This window comes from Ranitomeya variabilis, chromosome 3, assembly GCF_051348905.1.
Source record: "Ranitomeya variabilis isolate aRanVar5 chromosome 3, aRanVar5.hap1, whole genome shotgun sequence".
Classification (NCBI taxonomy): domain Eukaryota; kingdom Metazoa; phylum Chordata; class Amphibia; order Anura; family Dendrobatidae; genus Ranitomeya; species Ranitomeya variabilis.
This window is the reverse complement of record NC_135234.1, coordinates 3411992-3426481: the sequence shown is the minus strand read 5'-3', so window position 1 is coordinate 3426481 and position 14490 is coordinate 3411992. Positions and strand designations below refer to the sequence as shown.

The window sequence follows — 14490 nt, the reverse complement described above, 5'->3', positions numbered from 1 at the left end:
ATGTTTCTCCATTTCTCTTTAGGCCAGTTGATGTGTTCTTTGGAACATTCTATCCTCTTCAGTACATGTCTTTATTAACAGTGGGACTTTGCGGCGACTTCTTGGTGAGATTAGCGTCACACAGGCGTCTTCTGTCAGTACTCACAGGTAACGTGAGACTGTCTGTGATCATCCTGGAGCCAATCATTGGTAACATGAGACTATCTGTGATCATCCTGGAGCCGATCATTGGTAACGTGAGATTATCTGTGATCATCCTGGACCCGATCATTGGTAACGTGAGACTGTCTGTGATCATCCTGGAGCTTATCATTGGCAACATGAGACTGTCTGTGATCATCCTGGAGCCGATCATTGGTAACGTGAGACTGTCTCTGATCATCCTGGAGCCGATCATTGGTAACGTGAGACTGTCTGTGATCATCCTGGAGCCGATCATGGTAACGTGAGACTGTGATCATCCTGGAGCCGATCATTGGTAACATGAGACTGTGATCATCCTGGAGCCGATCATTGGTAACGTGAGACTGTCTGTGATCGTCCTGGAGCCTATCATTGGTAACATGAGACTGTGATCATCCTGGAGCTGATCATTGGTAACGTGAGACTGTCTGTGATCATCCTGGAGCCGATCATTGGTAACGTGAGACTGTGATCATCCTGGAGCTGATCATTGGTAACGTGAGACTGTCTGTGATCATCCTGGAGCCGATCACTGGTAACGTGAGACTGTCTGTGATCATCCTGGAGCCGATCATTAGTAACGTGAGACTGTGATCATCCTGGAGCCGATCATTGGTAACGTGAAACTGTCTGTGATCATCCTGGAGCCGATCATTGGTAACGTGAGACTGTCTGTGATCATCCTGGAGCCGATCATTGGTAACGTGAGACTGTGACCATCCTGGAGCCGATCATTGGTAACGTGAGACTGTGATCATCCTGGAGCCGATCATTGGTAACGTGAGACTGTCTGTGATCATCCTGGAGCCGATCATTGGTAACGTGAGACTGTCTGTGACCATCCTGGAGCCGATCATTGGTAACGTGAGACTGTGACCATCCTGGAGCCGATCATTGGTAACGTGAGACTGTCTGTGATCATCCTGGAGCCGATCATTGGTAACGTGAGACTGTGTGTGATCATCCTGCAGCCGATCATTGGTAACGTGAGACTGTGTGTGATCATCCTGCAGCCGATCATTGGTAACGTGAGACTGTGATCATCCTGGAGCCGATCATTGGTAACGTGAGACTGTCTGTGATCATCCTGGAGCCGATCATTGGTAACGTGAGACTGTGTGTGATCATCCTGCAGCCGATCATTGGTAACGTGAGACTGTGTGTGATCATCCTGCAGCCGATCATTGGTAACGTGAGACTGTGATCATCCTGGAGCCGATCATTGGTAACGTGAGACTGTGACCATCCTGGAGCCGATCATTGGTAACGTGAGACTGTCTGTGATCATCCTGGAGCCGATCATTGGTAACGTGAGACTGTCTGTGATCATCCTGGAGCAGATCATTGGTGGAGTCTTTCCCATTCTGGCCATTCTTCCATCATTAGAATGGTTGTCTTTCACTTTCTTCCTCGTCTCTCTGGTTTGGTTTCCATTATAAAGCATTGGAGATCATTGTAGCTGAACAGCCGATCATTGTCTGCACTTCTGTATACGTTTTGCCTTCTCCAATCACCTGTTTAATCACAGTCTGCTGTTCTTCTGACCAATGCCTGACACGCCCCATATTCCTCAGCCTTTCCAGGAGAAATACATGTACAACATGTCCTGGCTTCTCCCTTTGATAAGGGCCATCGGATTCACACCCATCTCTTCACAGAATGATGGACCTCTCTGACTGACCTCCATACTGATATTATTGTGATCACCCCCCTGTCAATTATTCTAATACACAGACTCAGAAACCTGCAGATCGTGAATGTGGAGTTTGGTGGTTTTCTTATCTACTGCACTCACTGGTAAATTGTGTGACGTGGTGATAGAATTTATACCAAAACCAGGGATTCATCTGGTTAGTCATATTGGACGAATACTACACTACTGTATGTGGTCACAGCAGCCTCCATCATAGGTAGTCCATAGAAGGTACACCGCAGACATGAGATGTGTAGTCTGCACTTAGACCTGATGTATGGGGGGGTGTAGTCCGCAGATAGACCTGATGTTTGGGGGGTGTAGTCCGCACATAGACCTGATGTACTGAGGGTGTAGTCCGCACATAGACCTGATGTATGGGGGGGTGTAGTCCGCACTTAGACCTGATGTACTGAGGGTGTAGTCCGCACATAGACCTGATGTATGGGGGGGTGTAGTCCGCACATAGACCTGATGTACTGAGGGTGTAGTCCGCACATAGACCTGATGTATGGGGGGGTGTAGTCCGCACATAGACCTGATGTACTGAGGGTGTAGTCCGCACATAGACCTGATGTACTGAGGGTGTAGTCCGCACATAGACCTGATGTATGCAGGGTGTAGTCCGCACATAGACCTGATGTATGGGGGGGTGTAGTCCGCACATAGACCTGATGTACTGAGGGTGTAGTCCGCACATAGACCTGATGTATGGGGGGGTGTAGTCCGCACATAGACCTGATGTACTGAGGGTGTAGTCCGCACATAGACCTGATGTATGGGGGGGTGTAGTCCGCACATAGACCTGATATACTGAGGGTGTAGTCCGCACATAGACCTGATGTATGGAGGGTGTAGTCCGCACATAGACCTGATGTATGGGGGGGGGTGTAGTCCGCACATAGACCTGATGTACTGAGGGTGTAGTCCGCACATAGACCTGATGTATGGGGGGGGTGTAGTCCGCACATAGACCTGATGTACTGAGGGTGTAGTCCGCACATAGAGCTGATGTACGTGGGGGTGTAGTCCGCACATAGACCTGATGTACTGAGGGTGTAGTCCGCACATAGACCTGATGTACGAGAGAGTGTAGTCCGCACATAGACCTGATGTACGGGAGGTGTAGTCCGCACATAGACCTGATGTACGAGAGAGTGTAGTCCGCACATAGACCTGATGTACGGGAGGTGTAGTCCGCACATAGACCTGATGAACAGGGGGGTGTAGTCCGCACACAGACCTGATGAACAGGGGGGTGTAGTCCGCACATAGTCCTGATGTACGAGAGAGTGTAGTCCGCACATAGACCTGATAAACAGGGGGGTGTAGTCCGCACATAGACCTGATAAACAGGGGGGTTTTGTCCGCACATAGACCTGATGAACAGGGGGCTGTAGTCCGCACATAGACCTGATGTACGAGAGAGTGTAGTCCGCACATAGACCTGATAAACAGGGGGGTGTAGTCTGCACATAGACCTGATAAACAGGGGGATTTTGTCCGCACATAGACCTGATGTTCGTGGGGGTGTAGTCCGCACATAGACCTGATGTACGTGGGGGTGTAGTCCGCACATAGACCTGATGTACGGGAGGTGTAGTCCGCACATAGACCTGATGTACGGGAGGTGTAGTCCGCACATAGACCTGATGTATGGGGGGGTGTAGTGCACACATAGACCTGATGTATGGGGGGGTGTAGTCCGCACATAGACCTGATGTACGGGAGGTGTAGTCCGCACATAGACCTGATGTACGGAGGGTGTAGTCCACACATAGACCTGATGTACGTGGGGGTGTAGTCCGCACATAGACCTGATGTACGGGAGGTGTAGTCCGCACATAGACCTGATGTACGGGAGGTGTAGTCCGCACATAGACCTGATGTACGGAGGGTGTAGTCCACACATAGACCTGATGTACGAGGGGTGTAGTCCGCACATAGACCTGATGTACGTGGGGGTGTAGTCCGCACATAGACCTGATGTACGGGAGGTGTAGTCCGCACATAGACCTGATGTACGGAGGGTGTAGTCCACACATAGACCTGATGTATGGGGGGGTGTAGTGCACACATAGACCTGATGTATGGGGGGGTGTAGTCCGCACATAGACCTGATGTACGGGAGGTGTAGTCCGCACATAGACCTGATGTACGGAGGGTGTAGTCCACACATAGACCTGATGTATGGGGGGTGTAGTGCGCACATAGACCTGATGTACGTGGGGGTGTAGTCCGCACATAGACCTGGTGTACGTGGGGGTGTAGTCCGCACATAGACCTGATGTACGGGAGGTGTAGTCCGCACATAGACCTGATGTACGGGAGGTGTAGTCCGCACATAGACCTGATGTACGGGAGGTGTAGTCCGCACATAGACCTGATGAACAGGGGGGTGTAGTCCGCACATAGACCTGATGTACGGGAGGTGTAGTCCGCACATAGACCTGATGTATGGGGGGGTGTAGTCTGCACATAGACCCGATGTACGGGAGGTGTAGTCCGCACATAGACCCGATGTATGGGGGGGTGTAGTCCGCACATAGACCTGATGTACGTGGGGGTGTAGTCTGCACATAGACCTGATGTACGTGGGGGTGTAGTCCGCACATAGACCTGATGTACGGGAGGTGTAGTCCGCACATAGACCTGATGTACGGGAGGTGTAGTCCGCACATAGACCTGATGAACAGGGGGTTGTAGTCCGCACATAGACCTGATGTACGTGGGGGTGTAGTCCGCACATAGACCTGATGAACAGGGGGTTGTAGTCTGCACATAGACCTGATGTACGTGGGGGTGTAGTCCGCACATAGACCTGATGTACGAGGGGTGTAGTCCGCACATAGACCTGATGTACGTGGGGGTGTAGTCCGCACATAGACCTGTTGAACAGGGGGTTGTAGTCTGCACATAGACCTGATGTACGTGGGGGTGTAGTCCGCACATAGACCTGATGAACGGGGAGGGGTGTAATCCACACACAGACTTGATGTATGGGGGGGGTGTAGTCTGCACATAGACCTGATGTTTGGGGGGTGTAGTCCGCACATAGACCTGATGTACGGGGGGTGTAGTCTGCACATAGACCTGATGTTTGGGGGTGTAGTGCGCACATAGACCTGATGAACGGGGGGGTGTAATCCACACACAGACTTGATGTATGGGGGGGTGTAGTCCGCAGATAGACCTGATGTTTGGGGGGTGTAGTCCTCACATAGACCTGATGTATGGGGGGTGTAGTCCGCACATAAACCTGATGTATGGGGGGTGTAGTCCGCACATAGACCTGATGAACGGGAGGTGTAATCCATACACAAACATGATGTATGGGGGGTGTAGTCCGCACATAGACCTGATGAACGGGGGGTGTAGTCCGCACATAGACCTGATGAACGGGGGGGGGGGGGTTGTAATCCACACACAGACTTGATGTATGGGGGGGTGTAGTCTGCACATAGACCTGATGTACGGGGGGTGTAGTCTGCACATAGACCTGATGAACGGGGGGGTGTAATCCACACACAGACTTGATGTATGGGGGGGTGTAGTCCGCAGATAGACCTGATGAACGGGGGGGTGTAATCCACACACAAACTTGATGTATGGGGGGGGGGTGTAGTCCGCAGATAGACCTGATGTTTGGGGGGTGTAGTCCGCACATAGACCTGATGTATGGAGGGTGTAGTCCGCACATAAACCTGATGTATGGGGGGTGTAGTCCGCACATACACCTGATGAACGGGGGGTGTAATCTGCACGTAGACCTGATGTGTGGGAGATGTAGTCCGCACATAGACCTGATGAACGGGGGGTGTAATCCACACAGACATGATGTATGGGGGGTGTAGTCCGCACATAGACCTGATGTTTGGGGGGCTGTAGTCTGCATACAGATGTGATGTTTGGGGGGCTGTAGTCCGCATACAGATGTGATGTTTGGGGGGTGTTGTCCACACACAAACGTATTGTATGGGGGATGTAGACCCCATCGTATTGAGCACTACACATAGTGTTACATGTTACCTGCAGTGACGAGGCTGCACAGAATCACATTCATGTCCAGTAATACCAAGGCTCCCTGGATCCGCCACACATCTCTGGCCGCCGTGGTCTCAGGCATGTCCCGCTGGGGCTGTAGGAGGCAGATTACATCGGGTGGTCGCACCATCATTTCATACAAGTGTAAGGCTACGTTCACATTTGCGGTCTGCGCCGCAGCGTCGGGCGCCGCAGCATCGCCGCATGCGTCATGCGCCCCTATATTTAACATGGGGGCGCATGGACATGCGTCGCACTTGCGTTTTGCGCCGCATGCGTCACTGCGGCGCCCGCGTCCGGGCGCAGAGGACGCAGCAAGTTGCATTTTTGCTGCGTCCAAAATCAATGAAAAAAAGGACGCATGCGGCGCAAAACGCAGCGTTGTGCATGCGTTTTGCTGCGTTTTTGTTTGCGTTGTGCGTTGCGGCGCCAACGCTGCGGCGCACAACGCAAATGTGAACGTAGCCTAAACTAGATTCTCAGAAAGTCCAAGAAGCTATGATCTGGAAATCTCTACTCTGCAGACGATCTCATTCAAAAGTTGATGGCTGCGACATCTCAACAGTCGGGATGGGGATTACAAAAAGCAGAAGGTTGTACAAATGGAAAAAAGCCCGAAGACAGGGCTGCTCACTTGACTTTTTTTGAACGGCTTATCAAAAAAACACAGACAATATTTTTTACAGACTCATTGCTAAATCATAATAGATGATTACAAATCATACACGGCTGCAGCCCAGATATCCAATATGAGACATCGGCTGCATTCAGTGTAAACTCTAAAATGAGGATTACAGTCAAAATGATCTGTTGAAGTTTCATCAGGCTCAAAAAAAATGGATGCCTTCAATTTTTTTACAAACTGGATGAGAAAGTGTCCTATTTATACGGACTGTCCTGGAATTTCTGGACAGTCGTCTTCCACCCCAGATGGTCAGTGCTAAGCTTTGTCCAACGACTGTATGAAGAGCATGTGAGAGAGGCAGAGTCTCTCCGAAGCAAAAATAGTCGGAGGTCACCGATCTGAGAACAACATGAGGCTAAAATTGTGAATAACGTCAGAGAAATGTTCCTCAGTGTAAACATACACCGCCAGAATATCTTCCATCTACATCACAAAATAACATCAGAGGATTCAGGAATTCTGAAGAAATCCATGTGCAAAAGGTCGACAGTCCGTATTGGAGGCTCGTGATCTTCGGGCCCTCAGGCTGCACTGCATTAAATACAGACAGGATCTGGTCATGCAAATCACTACATGGGGAAAGGAATAACCCAGAAATCATCTGTGATCATAGGTCACCTGTCAGGAACATGAGGTATTTGATTGTGTATTATCATGCACACTGAGCTCTGCTAAGTACCTTAAAGCTGAGCCAACACATGCTGCAGGCCATCCCGACCCCCCCTCTTCTCACGCTGCCTGCTTGTGTGTCAATCCTAAACCCTTCATTTCTTCCTCCCAAAATAATTTGCATTGCTTTTAGCTGCAAATAGCAGACATCTCCCTAAAAGTACTCATTCCCTCTCCCATCGAATACCAGCTAAAACTGGTGTAGAAGCCCTGAGTTCCTTTGTTCTATTAATGTGATATATATGGGCACCAGCCCAGGCTACAAATATACGAATTACATATTCCAGATGTCCCTCAATAGAGCTATCACTCGCTGAAACCGCTAGAAGCTAAGCACAACAAGTGCAAAGAGTGGATTTCTTCATAAGCAGGTCATGTAATTAATCTGTATTTACATTTAAAAGAATTGCCCCGACGTGGTGCACCTCGTGATCCTGTGGTATTTATTATACGAGGTTCATACAGCGAGATATGCATAAAAATAGTTTTCATATTGTAAGTAAAGGGGGAAACATCAGCCCCTAAGTGATGTCACCACAGGGGGAGTGCCTGGGTTTTGGGCTATGAGATAACTTAGTGGGACAGCAGTTTGCAGTGTCTTTTGTCCGGGGGGTCTAGCTGCTATAGAGAGGGGTGTTATGCATCTGGATATATGCTCACCCTTCCCCCCAGCACATGGCTGCCATGATGATGCCCTGAGATAACGACCTGTAAGTTCTCTTTTCAATGTTAATCCTTTTTTTATTTGTAATCTGTAATGTACACATGATTTTGTCTTCTTTATAATATCTTTTATACTTTGTAAATACTGCCTATCTTTTCATGGAGTAAAATATATAATTTGCTAGCTTGTCTCTCTCTGCTCTATAAGCGAGCTGTTTCTTTCTCTAAAGTGAATTACGCTACTGATTTGGGTTGACTCCGGACCCGTTAGCCCTTGTAGAATCGGAGCTGGTGGCAGCATACTTTGTTCTGTGTGATTGGGAATCTTTGTAGCGATAATTATTGTTCCTGCCTGTGTGGGAGTAGTTATATTGTCCTTGCTACAGTGTGCACCTTAGCCAGTACAAAGTAAGGCAGCCTTTCTGCCGACTAATTACCCTAGATGCAGTACCTAATCTGAAAAAATCAAAAATAAATAGAATAGGGACTAATCAAAAACTTGTTGTGCACATATAATCCCTTTAAAACTTAGCTTTTAATTATACAAAATGTAAAACCCTGACCCAAAACAAACCTTGGTTAAATACCATATAAAATGTAAATGCCACAGATTAGGTCACCTGTTAAGGTACTACACTACAGCCTACCGCTCTCACCTGCCTTGCTGTGGAGGTTGGCACCCTAAGAAACGATTTATTGGCGCCCCCACTCAACGCAGACTGTCCCTTTCTTCCCTACGGTATCCCTCTCGATGTAGGTGGGAAAACAATATAGTGAAGAACAGTGGTGAAAAAAAGGGGTTAAACAGATATATAGATACAAATAGTACCCAAAAAAACCTCAACAGGCACCCCCAAATAACAAAATGATGATACAACACATCACTAAACGATAGATAAATTGTCAAACATGAATGTTCACTCCACCCAATAGCCGTATATGTCCCATGTCCATCATGGACGAAGAAATGTTGCAAACCATAATCCAAAAGGGACCAGCCCAGGAGACCAGAATATCATACTGAATGACGATAGAGGATAACTTAGCGTGTGCTGGTATCGCCCCGACGCGTTTCCCCGTTAGCACGGTTCATCAGGAGGGAATCGTGTGGTCATCAGTACCGCCGGATGCCATGGAGATGAATAGCAACATGCTATTCATCTCCATGGCATCCGGCGGTACTGATGAACGTGTCGGGGCGATAATTTATCTATCGTTTAGTGATGTGTTGTATCATCATTTTGTTATTTGGGGGTGCCTGTTGAGGGTTTTTTGGGTACTATTTGTATCTATATATCTGTTTAACCCCTTTTTTTCACCACTGTTCTTCACTATATTGTTTTCCCACCTACATCGAGAGGGATACCGTAGGGAAGAAAGGGACAGTCTGCGTTGAGTGGGGGCGCCAATAAATCGTTTCTTAGGGTGCCAACCTCCACAGCAAGGCAGGTGAGAGCGGTAGGCTGTAGTGTAGTACCTCAACAGGTGACCTAATCTGTGGCATTTACATTTTATATGGTATTTAACCAAGGTTTGTTTTGGGTCAGGGTTTTACATTTTGTATCAGTACCTAATCTGACCTGAGCATAAGGGGGTGCCAGAAAGCAGCAAGTTTCAAACCAGAACTGAGAAGTGGGATTGTCACGATCCAATTTTGGATTTGTGGCAGGTCTGGTTTGCCTCAGTTTAAGACCTTTTTTCCTTTCTGGTCATCTGGGGTTAAAGGGGTTGTCCACTACTTTCACTTAACCCCCCAATGTATCCCCCCCGGGGCCCCTGATGAATTGTGTAAATAAATTCCGTTGCCGTTTTTGCCTGTGAGCGGCGCTATGCTGGCGGCTGAGTCCGGGTCACGTGACCCCTAGGCTGCAGCCACCGCTTATTTCCGCCGACGTCACGTCAATTTCCAGACTCTATAATGGGAATAACCTCATGACCCAGTATCAGCACGGGTTTACTAGGGACCGTTCATGTCAGACTAATCTGATCAGCTTCTATGAGGAGGTAAGTTCCGGACTGGACCAAGGGAACCCAGTAGATGTAGTGTATATGGACTTTTCAAAAGCTTTTGATACGGTGCCACACAAAAGGTTGATACATAAAATGAGAATAATGGGGATAGGGGAAAATATGTGTAAGTGGGTTGAGAGCTGGCTCAGGAATAGGAAACAAAGGGTGGTTATTAATGGAGCACACTCGGACTGGGTCGCGGTTAGCAGTGGGGTACCACAGGGGTCAGTATTGGGCCCTCTTCTTTATAACATATTTATTAATGACCTTGTAGGGGGCATTCAGAGTAGCATTTCAATATTTGCAGATGACACTAAACTCTGCAGGGTAATCAATACAGGGGAGGACAATTTTATATTACAGGATGATTTATGTAAACTAGAAGCTTGGGCTGATAAATGGCAAATGAGCTTTAATGGGGATAAATGTAAGGTCATGCACTTGGGTAGAAGTAATAAGCTGTATAACTATGTGCTTAATTCTAAAACTCTGGGCAAAACCGTCAATGAAAAAGACCTGGGTGTATGGGTGGATGACAAACTCATATTCAGTGGCCAGTGTCAGGCAGCTGCTACAAAGGCAAATAAAATAATGGGATGCATTAAAAGAGGCATAGATGCTCATGAGGAGAACATAATTTTACCTCTATACAAGTCACTAGTGCGACCACACTTAGAATACTGTGCACAGTTCTGGTCTCCGGTGTATAAGAAAGACATAGCTGAACTGGAGCGGGTGCAGAGAAGAGCGACCAAGGTTATTAGAGGACTGGGGGGTCTGCAATACCAAGATAGGTTATTACACTTGGGGCTGTTTAGTTTGGAAAAACGAAGGCTAAGGGGTGATCTTATGTTAATGTATAAATATATGAGGGGACAGTACAAAGACCTTTCTGATGATCTTTTTAATCATAGACCTGAGACAGGGACAAGGGGGCATCCTCTACGTCTGGAGGAAAGAAGGTGTCATGTCGGACGCTGTTCAGACCAGGTCGTCCGACAGACAGCGGTAATTAGATTTTATCTAGCTGGTCCGGGGTTAATTTACCTGGTGATCGGATTGGAAGCTGGGCCATGCCCACTGCCTTTAAATAGTTCTCCTGAACATTGGGCGTCGCCGATTATAGCTTCAGTCTAGTGCTTGGTTATCTCAGTCTGGAGTGGAGAGCTGGTCGTTGGAGTATCGTTGCTGGTGGTGTATTTCCCTTTGTCTTATTTACTCCTTCCTATATTTGTATTTATTTTGCCCTGCGCATTTATAGTGTATTCCTGAGTGACTGCGGCTTGGTGTATATCTTCCGTTATCCTTGTCTGTGCTAACTGTGGGTATTGGTGTATTATCTTTTCACTGGGTGGATGGCGGAGGTTTCAGCCTAGGGTTGAAACAGGAGACAGGGCGAGGGTCGAGGCCTAGACATGCACACCATCAGTGTAAACTCTAGGTAGAGGGTCAGTCAGGATTTCCCTAGTCTGAGGGAAATTGCAGGGGCCCGGGTTATTAGCTCTTGCCCACCTAGTCTTCCCGTGACATTATAATCAGCCCACATTATTTCCATGGATCCCATGATTTCCATAAACCGCCAGTTGAGGGCGCTGTTCCTACAGGTCACTGAGTTGAGGGGGGCAGTGCAGCAACAGGGACTAGCAGTATCTAATGTGCAAGCCGGTGTTTCAGATAAAGTTGCTGAGCCTAAGTTTCCTTTGCCTGAAAAATTTGCTGGGGAACGCAGTAAATTTGTTACTTTTCGTGAAGCTTGCAAACTGTATTTTCGGATGCGTCTGATCTCCTCCGGTAATGAGGCTCAGCGTGTGGGCCTGGTGTTGTCATTATTAAGCGGGGATCCCCAAGCATGGGCATTTTCTTTGCCATCTGATTCTGCTGCATTTGACTCTGTGGAGAGTTTTTTTTCCTTTCTTGGAAATATTTACGATGAACCTGACAGAATGGTTCTAGCAGAATCTAAGATACGCACTATTCGCCAGGGGGAGCGAGTTGCAGAGGATTACTGTTCTGAATTTCGCCGCTGGGTGGTCGACTGGGTGGAATGATTCCCCGCTGCGGAGTCACTTTATTCTTGGAGTTTCTGATAGGGTTAAAAAAGCCCTCCTGATGTACGAGACTCCTACTTCATTAGATTCCGCTATGAGTCTTATTGTTCGCATTGATCGCCGTTTGCATCTGGGGGAGCATGAGACGCCGCCTGTGGGAGGAGGTTTAGGTTCACGTGAGGTTGCTGCAGGTGAGCCCACGGAACCTATGCAAATCGCAGGGGTATCACATGTTAAGCATCGTGCTCCTGTACTCAGGAAGCAGGGAGCTTGTTTTTTCTGCTGTAAAACTGGTCATTTTATTAATATCTGTCCTCTGTTGTTAAAGAAAAACGCAACGGCGGAAAAACTTCTAAGCTCAGAGGGTGTGGAGGAGTCCAATCTGAGCTTATGTATATCCTCCATGATGGTTTCTCAGAGCCTGCTCCCTGCCAAAGTTGTTGTCGCTGGCAGAGAGCTGCCAATCACTATTTTTGTGGATAGTGGGTCGGCCACAAATCTCATTGATGAGGAGTTTGCGCGCACTGCTGGTTTTAGGATCGATAAACTGCCTCATCCTATCCGCGTGGTCACCATCAATTCTGCTCCTCTCCCACAGGGGGAGATTACTGAGTTTGTGGCTGAGATTAAACTCCACATTGGGGTTCTTCATTTCGAGCAGGTTACATGTAAGGTGCTCAAGAGTCTTCCGGCACAATTGGTTCTGGGTTTTCCATGGTTGTCTACAAACAACCCGGTTATTGACTGGAAAACTCAGGACATAATTCAGTGGAGCGAGTTCTGCCAGGAGAATTGCCTGGCCACATGTGTGTCCGCTGTGACTCCAAGCATTCCTGAGTCACTTCTGGATTTTGTGGATGTGTTCTCTGAGAAGGGTTGTTCAGAGTTGCCACCACATCGCTGCTATGACTGTACTATCAGGTTTAAACCAGGGGCTAAATTGCCTAAAGCTAGGATGTTTAACATCTCCGGTCCGGAGAGACAAGCGCTAAAGGATTACATTGCTGAAAGTTTGAGCAAAGGGCACATCAGGCCTTCATCCTCACCTGTGGCAGCAGGGTTCTTCTTCGTTAAGAAGAAAGATGGTGGACTACGGCCGTGTCTGGATTTCAGGGAGTTAAACCAGATTACGATTCAAGATCCATACCCAATGCCATTGATACCGGATTTGTTCAACCAGGTGGCAGATGCTAAGTGGTTCACCAAGCTTGACCTCAGGGGGGCCTACAACCTCATAAGAGTCCATCAAGGTGATGAGTGGAAGACGGCTTTTAATACCCCTGAGGGTCATTTTGAAAATTTGGTGATGCCATTTGGGTTGACAAACGCACCTGCAGTGTTTCAGCATTTCATAAATGATGTGTTCTCGCATGTTTTGGGGAAATTCGTTATCGTGTACCTAGATGACATTCTCATTTATTCTTGCGACCGTGATACTCATTTAGATCATGTTAGGCAGGTGTTACAGCTTCTCAGAGAGAATAAGCTGTATGCAAAACTGGAGAAATGTGTATTTTCTGTTCAAGAGTTGCCTTTCTTGGGTTATATTGTGTCTGCTTCTGGTTTTAAAATGGACGCCACTAAGGTGCAAGCGGTGCTGCATTGGGAACGTCCTGATAACCTGAATGCACTTCAGCGGTTCCTTGGGTTTTCTAACTACTATAGGAAATTTATCAAGGATTTTTCCATCATTGCTAAACCGCTAACTGACATGACTAAAAAGGGTACCAATTTCTCCATTTGGCCTGAGGCTGCTGTGCGCGCATTTGAATCTCTTAAGAACAGTTTTGTTTCAGCCCCCATTCTTGTGCAGCCAGATGTATCGAAACCTTTTGTGGTGGAAGTCGATGCGTCTGAGGTTGGTGTGGGGGCGGTGCTGTCACAAGGCTCATCCTTGAGCGGTTTGCGTCCATGCGCCTACTTTTCCAAGAAACTGTCGCCCGCCGAACGTAACTACGATATCGGCAACAGAGAGTTGTTGGCAATCAATTTGGCCTTTGAGGAATGGCGACACTTCTTGGAGGGGTCGGTTCATCAGGTTACTGTTATTACCGACCATATGAATTTGCTTTATTTGGAGTCTGCCAAGCGTCTGTCTCCCAGGCAGGCTCGCTGGGCATTGTTTTTCAATTCAATTTCATTGTTCAACTTTGTTGTCACTTACAGACCTGGTTCTAAAAACACTAAGGCGGATGCCCTGTCCAGGTGTTTTCTGGGGGGAGAGCCTCAGGAAGATCCAGTACCCATCCTCCAAAAGGGTGTTGTGGTTTCGGCTCTCACTACCGAGGTTGAGGCTGAGATTGCCGAGGCTCAGGAGGAGGTACCATCTGAGCTTCCCATCAACAAAACGTTTGTACCGCTTCATCTCCGCTTAAAGGTTTTGGCGGAGCATCATGATACCGTCCTGGCTGGCCATCCAGGGGTTAGGGGTACTTTGGAGTTGGTGTCACGTCAGTTTTGGTGGCCCAAGATCCGACAGGACGTGGTCTCATACG

The 14490-nt window shown here is 48.0% G+C and overlaps 1 protein-coding gene across 2 annotated transcripts in view; it reads right to left on the bottom strand.

The window, feature by feature from the left end:
• Window positions 1–14490, bottom strand: part of CD80 (CD80 molecule) — a 145769-nt gene that overhangs the window by 22119 nt on the left and 109160 nt on the right. For both annotated transcript variants that reach the window (XM_077293572.1, XM_077293571.1), the window contains exon 2: window positions 5906–6014. In XM_077293572.1, coding sequence (XP_077149687.1) covers window positions 5906–6002 — 97 coding nt within the window. In that variant the 5' untranslated portion in view covers window positions 6003–6014. The remainder of the gene's footprint in view (window positions 1–5905; window positions 6015–14490) is intronic.